The sequence below is a fragment of the Amphiura filiformis genome, chromosome 5 (assembly GCF_039555335.1).
Source record: "Amphiura filiformis chromosome 5, Afil_fr2py, whole genome shotgun sequence".
NCBI lineage: Eukaryota > Metazoa > Echinodermata > Ophiuroidea > Amphilepidida > Amphiuridae > Amphiura > Amphiura filiformis.
In genome coordinates, this window is record NC_092632.1 from 51,755,040 (window position 1) to 51,774,079 (window position 19,040).

Consider the following 19,040-nt stretch of genomic DNA (forward strand, 5'->3'; position numbering starts at 1 on the left):
TTAGCATACACAATAATGCCTGGAAAAAGGAGAAGGCCTCTTTTTATTCATGTTGTTCTGAGAGGTTATATAGACCCCCTCTAATGATCACCAAAACCTTCCAAAAGTGTTTCTTGTATATTAGAAAGCATCTCTAGTCTACTTCCTAGATCATATATTTTGAAAAGTTATAACTGAATTTCAAAAAATAAAATATAATTGAAGAAACCTCAAAAAAGGAAGCGGGAGGGGACGTGAAACATGTTTATTTTATTTTTTTTTGGCCTAACTGAACTTGCATGGGGTGGACATCTTGTTAATACTGACAATTCAGTAGATCTGCACTATGTTCTTGTTTGGATAAACTGAGATGCTCAACATCCAGGGTCTTGAGGACAAATGTTTCCTGCTATCAATAAAACATGACATGGTCAGCATTTATAATTCACTGGCAATGTACTACAAGTTGATGATAGAAGTAGGAGTAGTACGATAGCAGTTAACAGTTTTGTTAATTTTGACCCTGATGAGCACAAGTCCTAGCTGAATTTACCTAAAAACAAAGACTTAAAAATGATTTTATATGAAAAAATAAGAAAAAGAAGACAAATTCTTTGGCTAGATGCCTGACGTTAGGTCTGGAGTTACATACGATTAGGCCTCCTAAAGCATGCATGGATTGATGGCAAAATGTGATAGGCCGGCTGCATATCAGCAGGCCCGCAGTAATTTGGCCTTTGGGCCGAGAATCCACCTTCAATCAATGCCCAAAATAATCACAGGCCTCATAGGCCTATTAATTACTATACTCACGATCGACCCAACCGTACATTATGCATGCACCTACTCAATTACCACTGATGCGTGCATTTAACCGGGGGCATTTATTTGACTTTTCTCTTCTCTTTTTCTCCCTTTCGTGCCCCTTCCGCCCCATCCTGCGTACGTGCCTGCTGTAAAGTGATGGGATGGGTCATCCGGTCATGGTATCCCATGTATATTTTAAAATCTTTGATGGTCATACTTGCTAAGTCATCAATGCTTGTGCTACATGTAGCTTTGATGCTGAAATAGAGGTAACTAACTACACTAGCTTCCAGAGAAGTAGGACAGTCTTACATTTGTAACTCTGATTGACATGAGAACCTTGTTAATGAGCGACATATTCAGAGCTTTGTGTTCCCTTCAAGAATGCGGCTCTGCTTCGACCAACGCTTTTGATGCAGAGCTTTTAATCACCAGTTTGTTGTTATGATTGTCAGACGCTTTAATCGTCCAATCAACACTGCTTCCTTGCTTACGCTGTGCAAGCTCTCAAAATGCGAACAAGTGCTGTTCTTTATCTGATAGAGACTGTTGTATAATTAATTTTCACTTCAAATGTCAAATACAGGAAATGAATAGAATTTTTAATGTCAAGTTGAATTTCATTGTATAATTGATTGATGTTAGAGATTGCAAAGAAAATATAGAAGTTTATAATACAATAGAAGACATGAAGAAAGAGTAGCATATAGACCTGTTATCGACACATGATTTCCAATTCAACACTGTGTCGGGGAAAAAATTACGACAATCAACATGTGTCGAAACTCGTAATGAGAAAAAAATGCTAAAAAAGTTGATAGATAAGCTTAAAATCACACCAATATGAATTACGATCACCGACTTCTGGTGTAAGCACACTTTCTGATCCGGGTTCGGGTCAACTTCGGGGTGTAATTTTTGTATACCGTCGTCGGTAAGCTTATTTGGACAAAATAGCATGGAAATTTCATTTTTGTCTTTTTTGATGAGTGTCGTAAAGTGTCGAAAAAGGAAAATTTCTTTTGAAATGTCGGATTTAGGGCCAAATCGACGAAAATACGACAATCGATAACAAGTCTAGTACCATATTCAACCTCATTAGCGCCCGAGGGGCTTAACTCTGTCATTTTTCAGGGTGCTTTTAAATTTATGACTTGAATACAAGTTGATGGGAATTCACATGCATTTACATTCCAAATTCAGATTATGAAGTCAAACTCATAGTCCTAAACTAGTAGCTATTTTTATTCAGACATTGGATGTAGGGATGGGTTAATCCGTTTATTTTCCTAAACGTTTAACGCATCAGTGATGCGTGCATTTAACATATTTACACACATGGATCCAGCCCCGTCTAGCGGCAAGATTTCATGAATATACGATAGGTGCGGTGCACCTCACAAAACCGTAATTTCTAACAGAATATGTTATTATCAATGGCGCCGTACATAGGTAAAATTTGCGAAGTCAACAGCCCAAACATGTCAGAAACTATGCATTATTTCAACATATTAGTGTTAAATAATGAATGTTTTGAGTAAGTTTCATGTACAGTGTATTCAGGTCGTCTTCAGATTTTGTTACTTTCAACTGTTAATAAGCATTGAAAAATGGAAAATTGAAGGTTGAAAATGACTTGCGTGTTACACGTTTACCACAATTGCTAAACGTTTAACAGATCATGCGTGCATTTAACGGTACATGTGTTTAACGTTCCCATGCCTAATTTGATGCAATCGAGTTGTACACCTGTACATACATAGAACAAAAAGGGTGCCCAGACAGTTTCTCCTCAAAAAATTTGTAGGGGCCTTTATTAGGGTAGGTGCGTTAATCAGGTCGAATACAGCAGTGGAGGACAGAGTAAGATGTCTATGTGGTCAACAACAACAAAAACATTACAGATGGCAAATCATTGTATGTATTCAACATCATCACTAGTAGACCTACATTTTCTAACGTCACTTTTCATCAACTTGGTTTCTTTTTTGTATTCATTATTTTTTGCCAGGTGGTGAATTTCTCAGGGCGTCTCAAACTGAAGAAATCTGCCAATCAGAAGGGCTACATGGTGGAAGGTTTAGTGTGCCTATGCCGACCCATCCAACCACAACCAATTCTAGAGATCCGAATGGATGGTAACATGTTCATGAGTAGACATGGTCTTGATATGAGCTTTACTTTCTGTGACCCAAGGTGAGATATGCACATGTATCATGTATACACTCTAAATACTAGTGTTAATATATGGATAAAACTTTTTCAACACTTAAACACATTTATATCTCTACATGCTAAAGTATAGGAGGTGCTGCTTTCGATTAACACCACAACACATTTACAGGAGCATTTTTACCACTTATTATTATTAATGCTCCAACATGTTAATATTGCTGATATAATTAACATGTTAATATTGTTTGTTGAAAATACACCTATAAACATGTTATAGTGTTAATCATTAGAAATGCCTCCTTTTCTTTTTATAGAGCACAGATGTAAACATGTTAAAGTGTTAAAACAAGTGTTATCTGTATATTATTAACATGTGTGTTTAGAGTGCACATCCACATAACCTTTGAATTCATTGGGTACAAAAGGTCACACTCACCAACTTGAGGTCAACATTTAAGCTATGATATTGAATGGAGGTTAATGAACTAAGGCTGGAGATGAGATCGATTTTTTTCTTTTTGAGAGTGACATGGATTTACAAAATGTTCATGCTCGCAATGATTTCTTATTCCTATAGGCTGTTACGAAAATGTGTCAATTCCGTGAAAGTTGCATGCCAGAAAGATGATGGTTCTAGTCAAATTCCAAAATTTTCATGCTGCAAAGAGGAATTTCAAGCACTATTGATGAAAATCACTTCCTTTCCAGGATCTGTGTGAAAATGAAGGATAGGAAAAATTTGGAGGAAAAAGGAAGGAAAAGGAAAGATTTAGGAATTGCAAACAACATTTCTCTTATTCGAGGTCATGTTTGGTCAAATTCAACCGCATTTTGTAGATTTCAATCATTTTGAACCAGCTGAATCTAAACAAAAAAACTGGCAACATTCTCCACGTACCTGGATTGAACATACGCTACAATCTGGTAGTCTTAGACATTTACACAGGGTTTGTTTGATTTAAATCAGTGATTTAAATCGCGATTTAAATAACTTGATTTTTTTTTTAAATCACTGATTTTAACCAACTTTTTTCATTTTTTACCATTTTTGATAAATATAACTTAATTTCTTTCTTAATTTGACTGTTTTACATCATTCCTGATGTTTCTACAACCTTTGGATACAATCAAAATACCTTTATGATGTCACTTTATCTTTTGTTAAAAATTCATCTCCAAGGTGCCGAATTCAACAGGTTTTTCCTCATGATTTTTGCCAAATTTTTCTTTGAAATTTTCACATGTAAAAACACGTTTTGAATTTTTGTAAATACCTGATAGTATTGTGCATATGTTTAGCATTCCACTGGTCTCTTTTGAACTTAGCAGTTCTTGAAATTAAAAAAATCAAAAAAATCGATTTAAATAAAAAAAATCCGATTTAAATCAAAAAAAAATCTGATTTAAAAAAAAAAAATTTTAAATCAAAAAAATCAACAACCCTGTTGGACAATGGGTGTGTGGATTTTAACTGGAATAACCCATCAATGACATTAGCCAATGGTGAACTCCCAGGGTAAACTGTACAAACTAATGCAAACTAGATTTAGAAATAAACAGATTCAGCTATTTTTGGATGTGTTGTTCAAATTTCTTGCTTTGACTTAATGGGCAGAGAGAGCTCTTCAGCTAGACATGCAGTGCTGCAGGCTTTACACAATTTTCTAGGTTACAGTTTATAACTTGTTCAGGTTCAAGTGAGATTCTAAAAACATTGTAATAATATAATTGGACGGATTTGTTGTCCATTCCAAAAAGTATTTTTAAGACTTATATCCTGTCCAATATATTTTGTAGTGTCTACGATTTTGGACGATTTTGGAGTGACAAATCCTGTTAATTCTCGCAAAAATTAGACTTTTGCAATCTTGAATTACGGCTTACTCAGAATAACCGCTGGCATTCAATGGATGTAATTTGCAGTTCAGATTGTGCAGGAAAGATGAATGAATATCCATGGTTAATTAGCCCTTCTTTTGACTAAATGCTTTAAGGCTAAAGAAACAAAACAGTTTGTTTAATTTACTTTTAAAACCTAAGTGCAAAATGTTTTTTGTAATGCAGTGCAGCAAAAAATGAGAAGGGACAAAATAAAAGAAACCCACATATTTTTCAAATTTTTTCTCTTTTCAGCTACATTGCAATATGCAATGTGCAACATCCAATATCTCCAGCAATGAAAATGGGTATTTCAATGCTAAAATCTGTCAAAATTAGAACAAATGTGCCATTGCAACTATTTGTCAATCTTGTCCTGATGTCATTTTTCCCAGCATTTAAAAAACTATTTTTGTATCCACTATTTAAAGAGGTGGTGGTAATAAAAGCTCTGTGAAATGGCCCCTGGATGGGTTAGCCACTTCCCTTGGAAAGTATATATAAATGTATTGTGATGCAGAAGCACCATACTTATGATTTACCTGAGGGATGTTGAAGAGACACCATTTGAGCAAAAAATAAATAACTACCTGTATCCTAAAAATAGCTCTTATCTCACCAGTGTATGAAGATATATGCAAAAATGAGATGTGAATTCTAGTTGTTGTTGAATATCAGCACCATTTGGGAGAAAAGGCGGTTTCAAAATTAAACAAAAAATAAATGAGTGGGCACAAACATCTACTGTATGTCTAAAAAATACTTTCCTTGTTATTGTACTAGTATTGCATGGAATATTTAGTTTTTGGAACAAAATCTCTTTGGAAATGTAATTGTAAACAAAAGTATAATGTAACATTCTTAAGGAAGCGGATAGCAACGTTTGCACAGTATTTTTGATGGGACCTGAGAGTACATCAGACACACCAATTGCATTCTGAATATGAGGAATGTCCTTCTGAAATCAATTTAAGTTTCCTTCGTAGAATGTTAAATGTCAGAAATATGAATTTTTAATAATTTGCCATCACATTTGTATTATACATGTGTCATGAATTTCAGAAAATCAAAATTACTTGATATCAGAAGGACATTCGTCGTATTCAGAATACAATTTGATATGTCTGATGTGCGCCACCCATGTCCTACAAAAAATACTATGCCAACGTTGCTATCCTATCCCTTACGGACTGCGAACTCAACTAAGTGCCAAATTTTCCACGAAGTTGAGTGACTTGAAAGATAAAAATGAACAATTTTGTTGCTAATTGTTCTAACATTTGTATGTTTGATTTGATGATCTAAAATAAAAGATTTAAGGTCATCAGGTGTATTACTAGCACAGTTGGTAGAGAAACCATCAGACTCCATACCATGTTTTACACGTAGGTATGCAAAGGAGGGAAGATATATGGGACCAACAACTTCCTGGAAGGAGGTCCACCACATAGTTTGATAATTATTTATTTGATTAAAAGACAGAAGAAATAGAAATAATTTATAATAACTACATGGTACTTACAAATTTGGTCAGTGTTTGGGGAAAAAAGTTACAAAACAGTGAAAACACCAATATTTTATGGTGTTTTTTTTTTTTACAAAAGCAGGCACACAGACTTGGTACAATTTGAGCATGCAAATTATGTTATTTATCTTGCTTAAAAAATAGTACATGTATTACACGTAGGTATGCAAAGGAGGGAAGAAATATGGGACCAACGATTTCCTGGAAGGAGGTCTATCACATAGTTTGATAATTTCATGGGTTTGCAAAATTATTTATTTGTAGGATTAAAAGACAGAAGAAATAGATATAATTTATAATGAATATGGTACTTTCAAATTTGGCCAGTTTTTTGGAGGAAAAGGTTAGAAAACAGTGAAAACACCAGTGTTTTGCATGTTTTTTACTAAAGCAGTCACACAGACTTGATACAATTTTAGCATGCAAATTATGTTATTATATCTTGGTTATAGGCATAAATAGTTGATGCTTGTAAGTTACTACATAGCTCATAAAAGCCAAAATATATAATTTCAGTTAAATGTTAATTTTGGTATTCTTTGCCAAACTCTATAATAGTAACCACTATCAGGAAAATTTTCTACTAACATTATGAGGTTAAATGAAAGAAACATCACTTAAAGGAGTATTTAAGATCCTAGCATCCTCTATTTATGTCATTTTTCATTAGATATCCACGAAAAAACCTATTCCCAAAATTTCAGTTGATTCCGATTTTATGTTCATGAGTTATGCATGATTATGTGTATTACACTGCTCCATAGACAATGCGTTGTAATTTCGTTCTGGTGCACCAGAACGAAATTCAAATTTCACAATATCTTTGCTAAATGAATTAATCTGCAAGAAATATTTTGTACATAAACATTATTTAGCCAGAGGTTTCCAGTGATATAAAAATCACAACTTTTTTTAAGAAAAGTGGGGGGATGAGGCTGTGGATCACGAAATGCCCTTTTAATATCTTGGCTGCGTAACTCCTGGCTTGGGACATTTTTAATTCAGTATTACAAATCAGGTTTGAAAAAAACAAAAAAAGCAAATTCATTTAAAATGATCATACAATGAGGCCTTAATTGGTTCATTATTTTGGTTGATTGATATTTGCTGTTAATGTAAACTTATTGATATTATTTTCTTCAAATGATATTATTTTCTTTCAATCTATTTGTATTTAGAATCATCACCTTGATTGGATATGAACCACATGAACTGCTTGGGAAAACAGCATATCAGTTTCACAACCCGATAGATGCCCCCAAAGTCAGCGACTGTCACTCAAATTGTAAGTTGTTATGAGGAATGAATATTAATAGTGCACACAAAAAGTATCTGAACACTTAAAGGATTAAAGATTAAAACTTTAAGATACTGAAACTAAATTGCAAAATAAAGTCGATTGATGGAGAATTTTGTTCTGTGTACTTTGATACCTTATTTGGCATGTTTTATTCCAAAAAGCTATGCATTTGAATAACAAAAGTTTGAGTTTCAAAAGTGACAAATGTAGATGTTTCCAGGCTCCGCTGTGTTCAATATCTGTGTACTGCAAGGGAAAAGTCACTGTAAATTTTTGTCACTTCTGAAATGCTCTCTTTTTTTCATTCAGATTGCCATAACTTAGAAAAATAAAGTTGTATCGTACCAAATGAGGTATCAAAATACACAGAACAAAATTCTCCATATCGACTACTTTATTTTGTAATTTAGTTTTAATGTCCTAAGAAATGGCTTTTGTTTTAATGTTTGGTTACTTTTTGTGCACTACTAGCAGGCCATGTTAGCTCATCTGTGCTACTAATAAAGGTGCACAAAAATTTAATGATTTTCCATATGAGCAAATTGCTGATTAGGCCTTTAATTTTAAGTAGGATATTGTTTTAAATGGCATCCCTGGATTAACATAATTATATGAATGCAGGATATTATTGAGTGTGGCTCAATGATACTGCTCGACTTGGACGGTTCTCTTCAGTTTTTTACGTCAATGAAATTCATAAACTTTGAGCATGACCACACTTGAGGTAGAGCTAAACTTTGAAAAGTTTACCCTTTTTTAATTGTGTAATTCATTAAATTTTTAAATTTTAAGCATTAAGGCTTGTCGGAGCAGTACCTGAGCTAGCGCTGTTAGTGTGCAAATATTGAGAAAAACAAAGCTCACAGGGAAAGGTATGGGTACAATCACGTGAGATCACAAGGCAACTGGGTTTTATTTTCCCCCATGTGCATGATTTTTCCTGGGAGAGAAAAAGAACGGCAACTTTTGTTTTGTTATATTTGTCATAACTGCAATACATACAGAAATATAAATGTGACCAGTGGCTTCCTTGGCACATTTCCTATCAGAGCAGTGTATTACCCTGCACAAATAAATTGTGTTTAATGCTCTGCATGCTAGCCATGCGCTTCAACGGAAAAAGTTGAAGTTTTGAAATATTTTCTCAAAATATCAAGAGCTATCTTAAGATCTACTGAATCAATACTAGGCTTGTTTGTACTCATTTTAATGCATTTTTCATGCTGATTCCAAATATGGTCATGAAAATTTACATTTCTGAAATTTTTGAATTTCTAAATTTTTTTTTTTTTTTGTCGTCTGCAGTCGACATCCGTGTGAAGAGAGTTAATATTGAAGCAAAATTACCAAAACTAGAAAAGTAATGGCCTGAAGGCTCTGACTTGCCTTAATCACTACAGCGCTCAAAGACCTAATTTAGTAATTTGTATAATGGGTTTCATAAGCCTGGCATATTAGAATTTTTGAATTCAATGATTTTCACACATAGATAGTGATAAGTTTGCAGCAATGGTGAAGTACTGACCCAAATCAAATCCCTGTGTTGTGTTTTATGCATCAGTGTACTGTAGAGTAGGTCACTTTTTCAATTGAAACTTACCTGTAGAATTTTCTGGTATTGTTAAAGGATTGTTGTTTCTTGCTGGTATATCTATTATTGTCTCTGTGTTATGTATCATTGATGGCATTATTATTAATTATTTGGTTTATAAGTTGTTTTTCTTATCACCCAATAAGGTCATTCAAAGTTCAGTTTCAGTATTTTTATTCATTGACCCTCTTGGGGTATGTGAATTCATGTAAAAAAATACAAAATGCAAGGGTGTTGCTTAGCAACAAATACCTGTACGGTAGTAAAGTAGACATAATATAAGTAAAGAAATTCAATGTAACAATGACGTGTAACGATTAAGCATATATTTTATTTCAAATCTATGAATTAAAGACCCATTCAGTGATCCCAGGGCAAGTGTAAAAAAATTATATTTGTTTATAAATTGCTTAAAAGTGGAGGATAAGTCATTCAAATTGTCATTTGGTATTTTTGAAATGACAAATTTGGCAAAAAACAAAGAAAACAGCAGTACTGACGAAGTTTAAGCCCCATTCAAATACATGTAGCTAATTTAGATACTGTCAGTAACTTGGCGGGGGCTTACAATTCTGTCATCAAGAACATTCCTAAGAAGTTCGACTCAAGATCCACGACCTCTGGCAACACCACCTTGTCACAGGTCAACAACCTTTTGCCACCAGATCATCAGATGGCCTGAAATGCTTAACTAAAATTAAAATAAATCAAATTATTTTTAATGATAGCATTATGACAACAAAAATGAAGAAATATTAGTGCAATATTCTGCAAAGGTCAGAGTTCAACAGTACCAAAGCTGTCCCACAATGCATTGCAAATTGAAATGCTTGTTGAATTGGATTACTTAAGCTTTTCATTCTAATGTAAAATTGTTAAAAACCGTTTAATTTTTTAATAACTATAAGAACATTCAAAACTTTAACAAAAAGACAAAATTTAACTTAAATTTTGAATGTTGTAGTAATTGAACAGTTTTTGAGATTTATTTTCCTTGGTTGTGTACACTTCTTTTTAGATCTATCTGAAGTTCCCCTGCATGTCAGTTGCTACTGTTTCAGGTTGTATTTTAGCATTGTAAAATTGTTTCTAAACTTTGCCTTGAATTTTTCCTTTGCAGTGATTCAGAAAGGAAGCAGTATGAGCAAATATTACCGTTTTATGGGTAAAAATGGTGACTGGGTTTGGATGCAAACAAAAGCTACAATTATCTATAACACCAACAATGTGGCTCAGTATGTAGTCTGCATGAATTATGTAGTAGGGTAAGTTGATGTAAGACAGTATCTTGACTAGTTTGATCAGCTCATAATAGGCAGGAAGTGTTAGGCATTTACCACTATGCCGAAAAGTAGACCCACGTTAAGAGCTCTATTAGCTGAGCTGACTGGTCTTTATTTTGTGTGTTAAAGAAATTAGGCAAAGTATAGATGAGTTGACCTCAATGTTTATCAACAAAGGCAAGGGACATGTATATCAATATGCATGAGTGAAACCCATACAACCACTACACTGCTCAATAGCCTTATAGAGGCCCTGCATGAAATTATCGATTGGCTCCAAACAAAGGATTTGAGCCGGTGTCCTTCACCGAAGTTATGGCGGAGTGCAGTCAAATGTTGTCATCAACCTATTTGATCGTAGTCATGGTAGTGCAGGGTTATGTGTGTGAGACGACTGTCACGGTAGATTGCAATCATGCTTTTGTTGAATGCATTTGAGTAGTCCGCCATATTTACGGGATGATACGTCACATGCAAGGCCTCTATTGTGATGTGGCAGTAGTTTTAAAAACACAAGCCTTGAACAAAATATGATGCGCACACATACTGCCAGGCAAAAAACAATGGAAATTTGGATTCAAAATGGATAGAAAAAGAAAATCAAACCTGTAACACCGGGAGTTGAACCCGGGATTCCTGCATGATAGTCTAATGCTGTATCGACTAAGCTATCAACTCTACAGTATTCAGTGAGGAAATCGAAAAGTATATATCATAACATACCCAGCCGAACTTCCGTTCAAATTGTGGTAATCACAAATAGCTTGTTTTTTCACAATTTTTCCAGAAATGCATGAACTTGGAGTGTGAAATTTCAGGATAGGAATGAGAAAATTATGATCTATTAAATGATACCAAAATCTCATCAAAAATGAGAAAAATCGGGGTGTGTGTGAGGGGGGGGGGGTGATGCTCTCGATCGGGTTACGGACCTTTAATACAGTTTCTGTTGTACAAATGAATTGTGTTTACACCAGATTGTCAAAATAATTAATGAGTGAAGGTCTTTATAACAGATGCGCATTTCCAACACTCTCTCATTACCTTTTTTAAGAGGGACAGGACAGAAATAATTGACTCCTTGCTATGTGTATCATATAATATAAGATGACATTGGCACCATACTTAGTGTCTTATCTTCTCTTTTTATTACATAGGAATGATGAAGGAGAAAGGCATCTCCTACTGGAACAGATGCAAAAAGCAGGCGTTACCATCTGCTCTCTAGGAAAAGATGGCAACCACAGTGCAGGGAGCAGTGTGTCCAGTCCTGCAAGTGCTACAAGTTGTCAAGATACTATGTCAAATTCCCCAGCATCATCTGCTGGCAGTGAAGAACCAGAGGTCAAAATGGAGGTCACAGAAGAACCTATAGACGTGTGTCAATTCATTCCAGAACCTGTTCGGAAAAATGAACCGATCTTAAAACCGCAACCTAAGGAGGAGACCATCAGTTTTGCCAAATTGCTTCAGACAGACAATTTGAAGCCGTATTTGTACGGTGGTGTTGAAGCTATGGATACCACAGACACATCATCATCAGGGCCAAATAGTAGCTCTAATGATACAAGTGGGAAAGCAGAGGAGGATGGTGCTAAGGATAGTAGTTCCATCATGCTATCGTCAAGCTTATCAGTTGCTTCTGGAGCAAATCTTCCTTATTCTCCGATAAGTGAAGATGAAAATGGATCGCCATCCACTGATTCATATACTTCAGATTCACCTCCTGCTTTGGTCAATGATGATGATAGTAAGCAACAATTACCTAGTGCTCAGGAAGAGGATGAAAACCTCTTTAAAGATTTGCTGGAGCTCACAAAAAACGATACGGAAGACCAACTGGTGGATGACGCGTGTGTTTTGGACTCGCAGAAGTATCTGTTTTCTGTGAATAGCCCAGATAATCTTAGCCAGCTCCTAGGTAGTCCTAGTAATGCCAGCATATGTCTTGATAGTCCAGCTGCCCATACGAGTGTAGACGATGAGACAGACCCGAAAACTCCAGGTGGGAAATCAGAAAACCTGTTACCAAGTGGAATTCTGGCAGGTTTACTTAATTCTAAAGTGTGTAATGAGGTTGCGGCTTCAGAAAGTAATGTTACCCCAGCTAACCGCACCATGTTTAGTATGTCTGTCACCAGGATAGAGCCACCATCTTCAACTGGTGATTCGGTTTTGCCTGATGACATAGCGGATTTTTCGCTAGATTTTTGTCGCAGTGTGATGGATCAAACGTCATCAGATATTGTGAATTCTTTGGCAGGTAACCTGGATTTAGTTCAGAGTTTTGAAAACACTGTGATACGCCAACCTAGTGTAGCGCCGGGAGTAAGTTTATGTGAACTAGAAGATATTGCTACCTCGTCAGCTTATAAAGAAGGTGATAGCCATTACCATGTGATATCATCCCAATCACCTGTGCCACATACCCAAACTGAACCTGTCACACCAGTGACACCAATATCAAGGACTAATACACCCAAACCGAGTAGCTTGTCTATGGGACAAAATGGCAACAAATTTCCCATACCAGTTATTTCTCTCGCCAATAGAATTGACGGGGAATCACACCAACCACTTTTTCCTCCTGTACAAGATCCTGCAAATGTCACAGAGAGAATATCGAGATTAGATATCCAAGACGATCAGAAGCAACAACAAGAAAGGACTCCATTATTACATGCCTTGTTGACAGGGGCTGAAGCCAATCCAGTGGCTGCACAAGCCTCTGTTAGCAGCCCACCATGTTCGGCAACAACAACAGTGCCGCACACTAGTGTGAATGGTATTCAACAGGAGAATTTTGTTGATAGTTTTGATGCCTTCTTACAAGACATGAATGCTAGCAGCATGCAAGAGCCGGACAATTCAAGTATCAACAACAACATGTTGAATCAAGATGATTTGACATTACTGCAGCAGCAGGAACAGCAACGATTGATGCTGATTGAAGAACAGAAACATCAGCAAGAGAAACTGTTACAGCAGCAAATGACACAGCAAAAACTTCAGGAGCAAAAGTTTCAAGAGCAGCTGTTAGAGAGGAAGCGCCTCCAGACAGAAATGGAAATGAAGAGAAAATTACAGCAAGTGCAAATGCAACAGAATTCAATGCCACAACAAACAATACTTGGAAGCCAGCAACAGCAGCTTGCGTTTGCACATAGTTTGTCAGAGGGACAATCGTTAGCAGTGAACGGAAACAACGGCAAGCAACAAGAGCAGTTGAATTTCCCTATACCCAATATCTCAGCAGCTGATATTCAAAAGTTGCACCAGCAGAAATTGCACCAGCAACAAATTAAACAGCAGCTTTTATTACAGCAGAGTCAGCAGCAGGAACTACAGCAAATGCAGCAGCAACAGCAGGTTGCAGCAGCTCAACTAGGGCATCAACAACAGCAAGTTCGGGCTGGAACTGTCGGTCAGCCACTACTTTTACAGCAAGCTTTGATGCAGCAACCACCTCAACAGCGAGCGAATACGCCACTCAGTCCATCGCCACAATTGTCTCTGGCAACAAGTCCCACCATGATGACAACAACAAGCTGGGCTGCTTCATCCCCACAGTGGACTCCTCATGCTCAATAGTAAAGTTGTGTATATATATTAACGATTATCAGCAGACAATGGTCTATTTCGTTTTTCTCTGTAAATTTCTGTTTAGTTGTGAATTTGCAAATGTATGTTTACAGCAGCTGAAAGGACAATCCCATTATACTTGGTATAGTGTGACAATAGAACTACACTTGCCATAGAAAATGTACACAAAATCCCCCACTTCAACTTTCAATTAATAATGCTCAAACCATGATGTCCCTTCAGCTGATGTGGGTTCTATCAATGGTGTGTAACATTTTTAATTGAAGGAAAGCTAGTGAAAATCTGTACCTTCTATTACAGATTCATTCCAATAAGCGCCAGGGTCATTTTGGGTGGGCGCTTATTTTTTTACCTAATTTTTTCATGAGCTGGGCGTTTTTAGAGATGAATTTACATTATGTTATAAAAGGGTCTTGAGATGTTCTAGTAGCTTTTCTGATACAGAAAATGTATTGCAAGTTTACGCAGGACTTGTGTAGTCCTGCAGCTATTTCACAGTATCGACATCTATCTGTCACTTCAACATTAATGGTACCCTTTAGCAAATTGAAAATACCCTGGGTGAGCGCTTATTGGGGCATGGGCGCTTATTGGAATGAATACGTAATTGAAATTCATGCATGAATTGCCATGTGCATATTATTGTTGCATTTAACATGAATTGGCATAGTTAAATATCTCAAGCAAAATTCCTTCTACCAAGAGTACCCGCTTGTTGTCATCATTTGCTGACTGGGTTCTCTAATAGTGATGATTGGTACATTGCATGAGCATCCAATCAGCGGTTCTGTGTAATCAAGGACTGGACTTGTTAAGTACGTGAATTTTGTAAAAGGAAATTTTGCTTGAGATTTGTCCAAAGAATGGTTGATTACTGATTATTATTACTTTAAAACAGGAGTATAGATACTCCAAAACTAAATGGAATTTTTCAGTTTCAGAGAAAGCAAGATGATACAATTACATGGAAGTACAGTTTTAAATTTGTGTGAAATTTAATCCATTTCCTGAGCACAATGTTGTGAGTATCTGGGAGTACTTTATAGTTTGATGTAATAACTTGTGGCAAAAGTTACTCACAATGTATTAAATCAAACTACATTTAGTATGAGAAATATATTGCACAAAATTGTTCTGGTTGGTTTTGTAATGTCTTGAGATACCCAAATGTAGGCTATACATATTTTGCAAGTTCCAACAGGGCTCTGACAGTCAATTTCTCAAAAATCACCACAATGAGAACAATGTGGTCTTGTGTGAATGTGATGAGACATGATGCTAGATGCATGAAGGGTGACTTACCTGCTAGGATATAGGCTATACGAGGGGTATCAAAAAGTTTTTGAAATCACCCAAAAGTGAAGGAGTTATATCAATGAAAATTTGTCAGTGTAATCACTGGTCCTTATGTACATTATGGTCCAAAAATGGTCTCATAAGTATGTCTACTTTCTAGGTGGTGCTAGATGGGCGGTAAGCGCATAACCTTTTCAACATAAGATCCTCCACTTTCTTCACTGTGGCCACATCATCCCCAAGTGATGGAAGTCCACTTCTTGGATGACATATGGCCAGTTTAGAAATTCCTTTTTCAAAAGGAACATTGCCATGCGATGGACAATCATCACTGTAGACGACCTTTCATAGATTTTCTGGGCATTATAGGCCTAACCCTTCAAATACAGGAATGCTGTGTGCCTCAATTGTCTCCACCTGTAAAGAAAGTAAACATACTTATGAGGCCATTTTTGGACCATAATGTACATATACCTTTCCATTATACTTAATTTGTACTCTTCATTCGCGGTTGAAGGTCATCTAGGGGTCAAATCTGGAAAATTGTTCCGATTGGACTCAAAGTTGGTGGACATGAACCAAATGAGCATGGGAACATCTTAAAATAAAAGCAGCCTACCAATTTTCTGTGAATATCATGATTGCAACCACCGAGAACTGCAAAATTCTAGTATACTTTTTTTTTTTTTTTTCAATTGATCGTAGCATTTAGCTCTAGGTCCAGGGACACTCCAAAGCCGAAAAAATAAATAACTTTAAAAACAATTATTTATTTATTTTTTTTTTTTTTTAAATTCGAGTATAGTCCCACCCCCCAATTTTGAAAAATGTTCACCCAAAACGGGGTGGGACTATACTCGAGTCAGTACGGTAATTTTAATAGAAGTACAAAAAAAGTAAAATTTAGTTCTGATTATACTCTTACTGTACTTTTTTTCTTTTTTTATACTTTTTTATTAATACTTTATAAATATACTTATTTTGTGTTCCAAAAAAGTAAAGTGTTTGAAAAGTACATAAAAAGTACTTAATATGTTCTTCTTTTTGACCAGGCCACTACTGTAAATGCTACCTTCTGATCTGCTGAAACTGCCATCAGACTTGAATCAATTGTTTCTGAGATATGAAACCAAAGAGACTTGACATTGACACAAACTTCCAGAGAAAAGCAGCACTCTCTTGCCCATGGTGAGCGTACCCAGCATAAACACTAAACTGGGGTTCTGATTGGCTTATTCAATCACAACAAAAGACTGGTAATCTGATTGGCCGATTGTTCGTATGAAGGGAACACAAAGCCCGGCCTACGTATGTCGCTCATTAACAGTGATCGGAGCAAGAGAATGCAGTCCTTATCTGGAAACTAGTGTAGGTCTGAGACTAGTATACCTGGTATACTAGTTTCAGGTGTTGGTTGTATCTATAATATTTTTCATGACACCCAATCCCTTTTCCTTGAGGTGGATTGGTACAGGTATTTTAGTGAAATGAAAAAATGAGCAGGCTTTAAACATAATGGAATAGGGCAAAGTACCCTGATCAGCATATCTTTTGTTTTATATCAAACATGGTTTACATAATGTTTCAATTTATATGTGTAAGCCAATGTCCTGTGAAATAAAAATGCTATGAACAATATATGTGACGCGATCAAGCAAAATCAGTCGGAACTCGCAAATATTGATTTTGAGATCTAGCCAAACAAAGGAAATATTCCCTTTTGTTATGCCTCTATGCCTCCACCGGAGGTATTATGTTTCCTGGTTGTCCGTCCATCTGTCCGTCCGTCCGAGCTTGCGGGTGCAATATCTCGGAACTGATAGGATGTACAGTGATGCAATTTGGTGGAGGGATGGTCATTGGCGGTCTTCAAATTCCAGTAGGTTTGGTTAGTGGGTCAAGGTCACCCAAGGTCATCTAGGGGTCATCTGAGGTCAAATTAGCAAAAAACGTTGTATGGGCATGAACCTTGGTGGGTACTGTAAACATTTAGAACCAAATTTTTTGAGGGTCATTTCGGGGTCATCCGGGGTCACCCAGGGGTCATCTGAGGTCAAATAACTTAAAACTGTCGTATGGGCATGAAACTTGGTGGGTACAGTCAACATTTAGAGTCAAATTTTTGGACAGTCTTTTGGGGGTCATCCGGGGTCACTCAGGGGTCATCTGAGGTCAAATAACTTAAAACTGTCATATGGGCATGAAACTTGGTGGGTACAGTCAACATTTAGAGACAAATTTTTGGACAGGCTTTTTTGGGTCATCAGGGGTCATCTGAGGTTAAATAACTTAAAACTGTTGTATGGGCATGGAACTGGGTGGATACAATCAACATTTTGCGTCAAACGTTTTGTAGGCCCTTTTGGGGTCACCCAGGGGTCATCTGAGGTCAAATAACTTAAAACTGTTGTATGGGCATGAAACTTGGTGGGTACAGTCAACATATAAAGTTACATTTTTTGGAAGGTCATTTTTGGCCTTACATTCCACTCGGATAATAGTCAAAATACTTCCTTGCTTCAGGTAAAAATCAAAATCAAACCATTTTGATGAAGACAAAATGGGTCAAGCGCCCAAGGATCTTTCATTCGTTACACTTTTTCTAAAACCTATACTGTCATCTAGAGATGGCCAGTTCCTAGTGAAATTGCACCAGTTAAAATGATACGCGTCAAGGTGGAGGCATTGTGGCCGACGCTTTGCGTCGAGAACCGCGCAAGTCGAGAACCGCTCTAGTTTCCTCTTGTTTTGGAAACTCTTTAATCGCTCATATCTTTGGAACTGGTCATTCAATTTTAATTGGGGTTTCTGCAAAATCGCTTTGTAAATGTTTTTTACCATACTATAAGAAAGTGAAAATGTAATATTTCTGAGTTCCGACTGATTTTGCTTGATCGCATCACATATGCATTGTATTTTAGCAAAATATTGGAAAAAATTACATATTTCATGAGTGCTTTCAAGCCAACTACATTTATTATTGGTAAAAACAATAATATACAACAAGAGTGTAAATTGATGTATTAGGAAAACCGTATGTCCGATTTGTTTCAAACAAAAGACATGCTGATCAGTGTACTTAATTAATATGTTTAAAATCAGAGTATTTCCTAATTTTAAGAAATTGGCCTTTGATACACCTCATATCTGTGACCAGATCTGGTCCAATCGGGCTAAAGTCGGCAATAATGAAACGTGAGATATAGTCAAAATTGAGGAGAAAAAAAACAATAAAAAGCATAAGAAAATGGACAGTAAAGGTTCCTAACTTTGGAACCAAGTATTCAAGAGATCCTGAGGATTAAACATCAGCAGGTGTAGGTACTGAGCAAGTTAGTAATGATAGTAACTCAATTTTCAACATTTCCGACTTTGGCCTGAGTGGATCAGATCGGGTCGTATATTATGAAATTTTAATATTAAGTTATGTCCATTGTTCTGTTTTCCGACTCAATTGTTACCACTCATGCCGTCTGAAGTCTGTATACCTTTCTCAAGTCAGTAATTTAGATATTGGTTTTTATTGTAAGGTAATGATGAGAAGTATATAAAAGTATACATTTTCCAAAAGGAAATGATGCAAGGAATCCAACTAGCATTTAT

At 36.2% G+C, this 19,040-nt stretch overlaps 1 protein-coding gene across 1 annotated transcript in view; it reads left to right on the forward strand.

Annotated features, from left to right (window-relative positions):
• Positions 1 to 14,425, forward strand: part of LOC140153335 (uncharacterized) — a 55,973-nt gene extending 41,548 nt beyond the window's left edge. The window contains exons 6-9 of the mRNA XM_072176062.1: positions 2,798 to 2,982; positions 7,543 to 7,649; positions 10,376 to 10,520; positions 11,696 to 14,425. Of these exons, the coding sequence (XP_072032163.1) occupies positions 2,798 to 2,982; positions 7,543 to 7,649; positions 10,376 to 10,520; positions 11,696 to 14,129 (2,871 nt within the window). The 3' untranslated portion in view covers positions 14,130 to 14,425. The remainder of the gene's footprint in view (positions 1 to 2,797; positions 2,983 to 7,542; positions 7,650 to 10,375; positions 10,521 to 11,695) is intronic.
• The last annotated feature ends 4,615 nt before the right edge of the window (positions 14,426 to 19,040 follow it).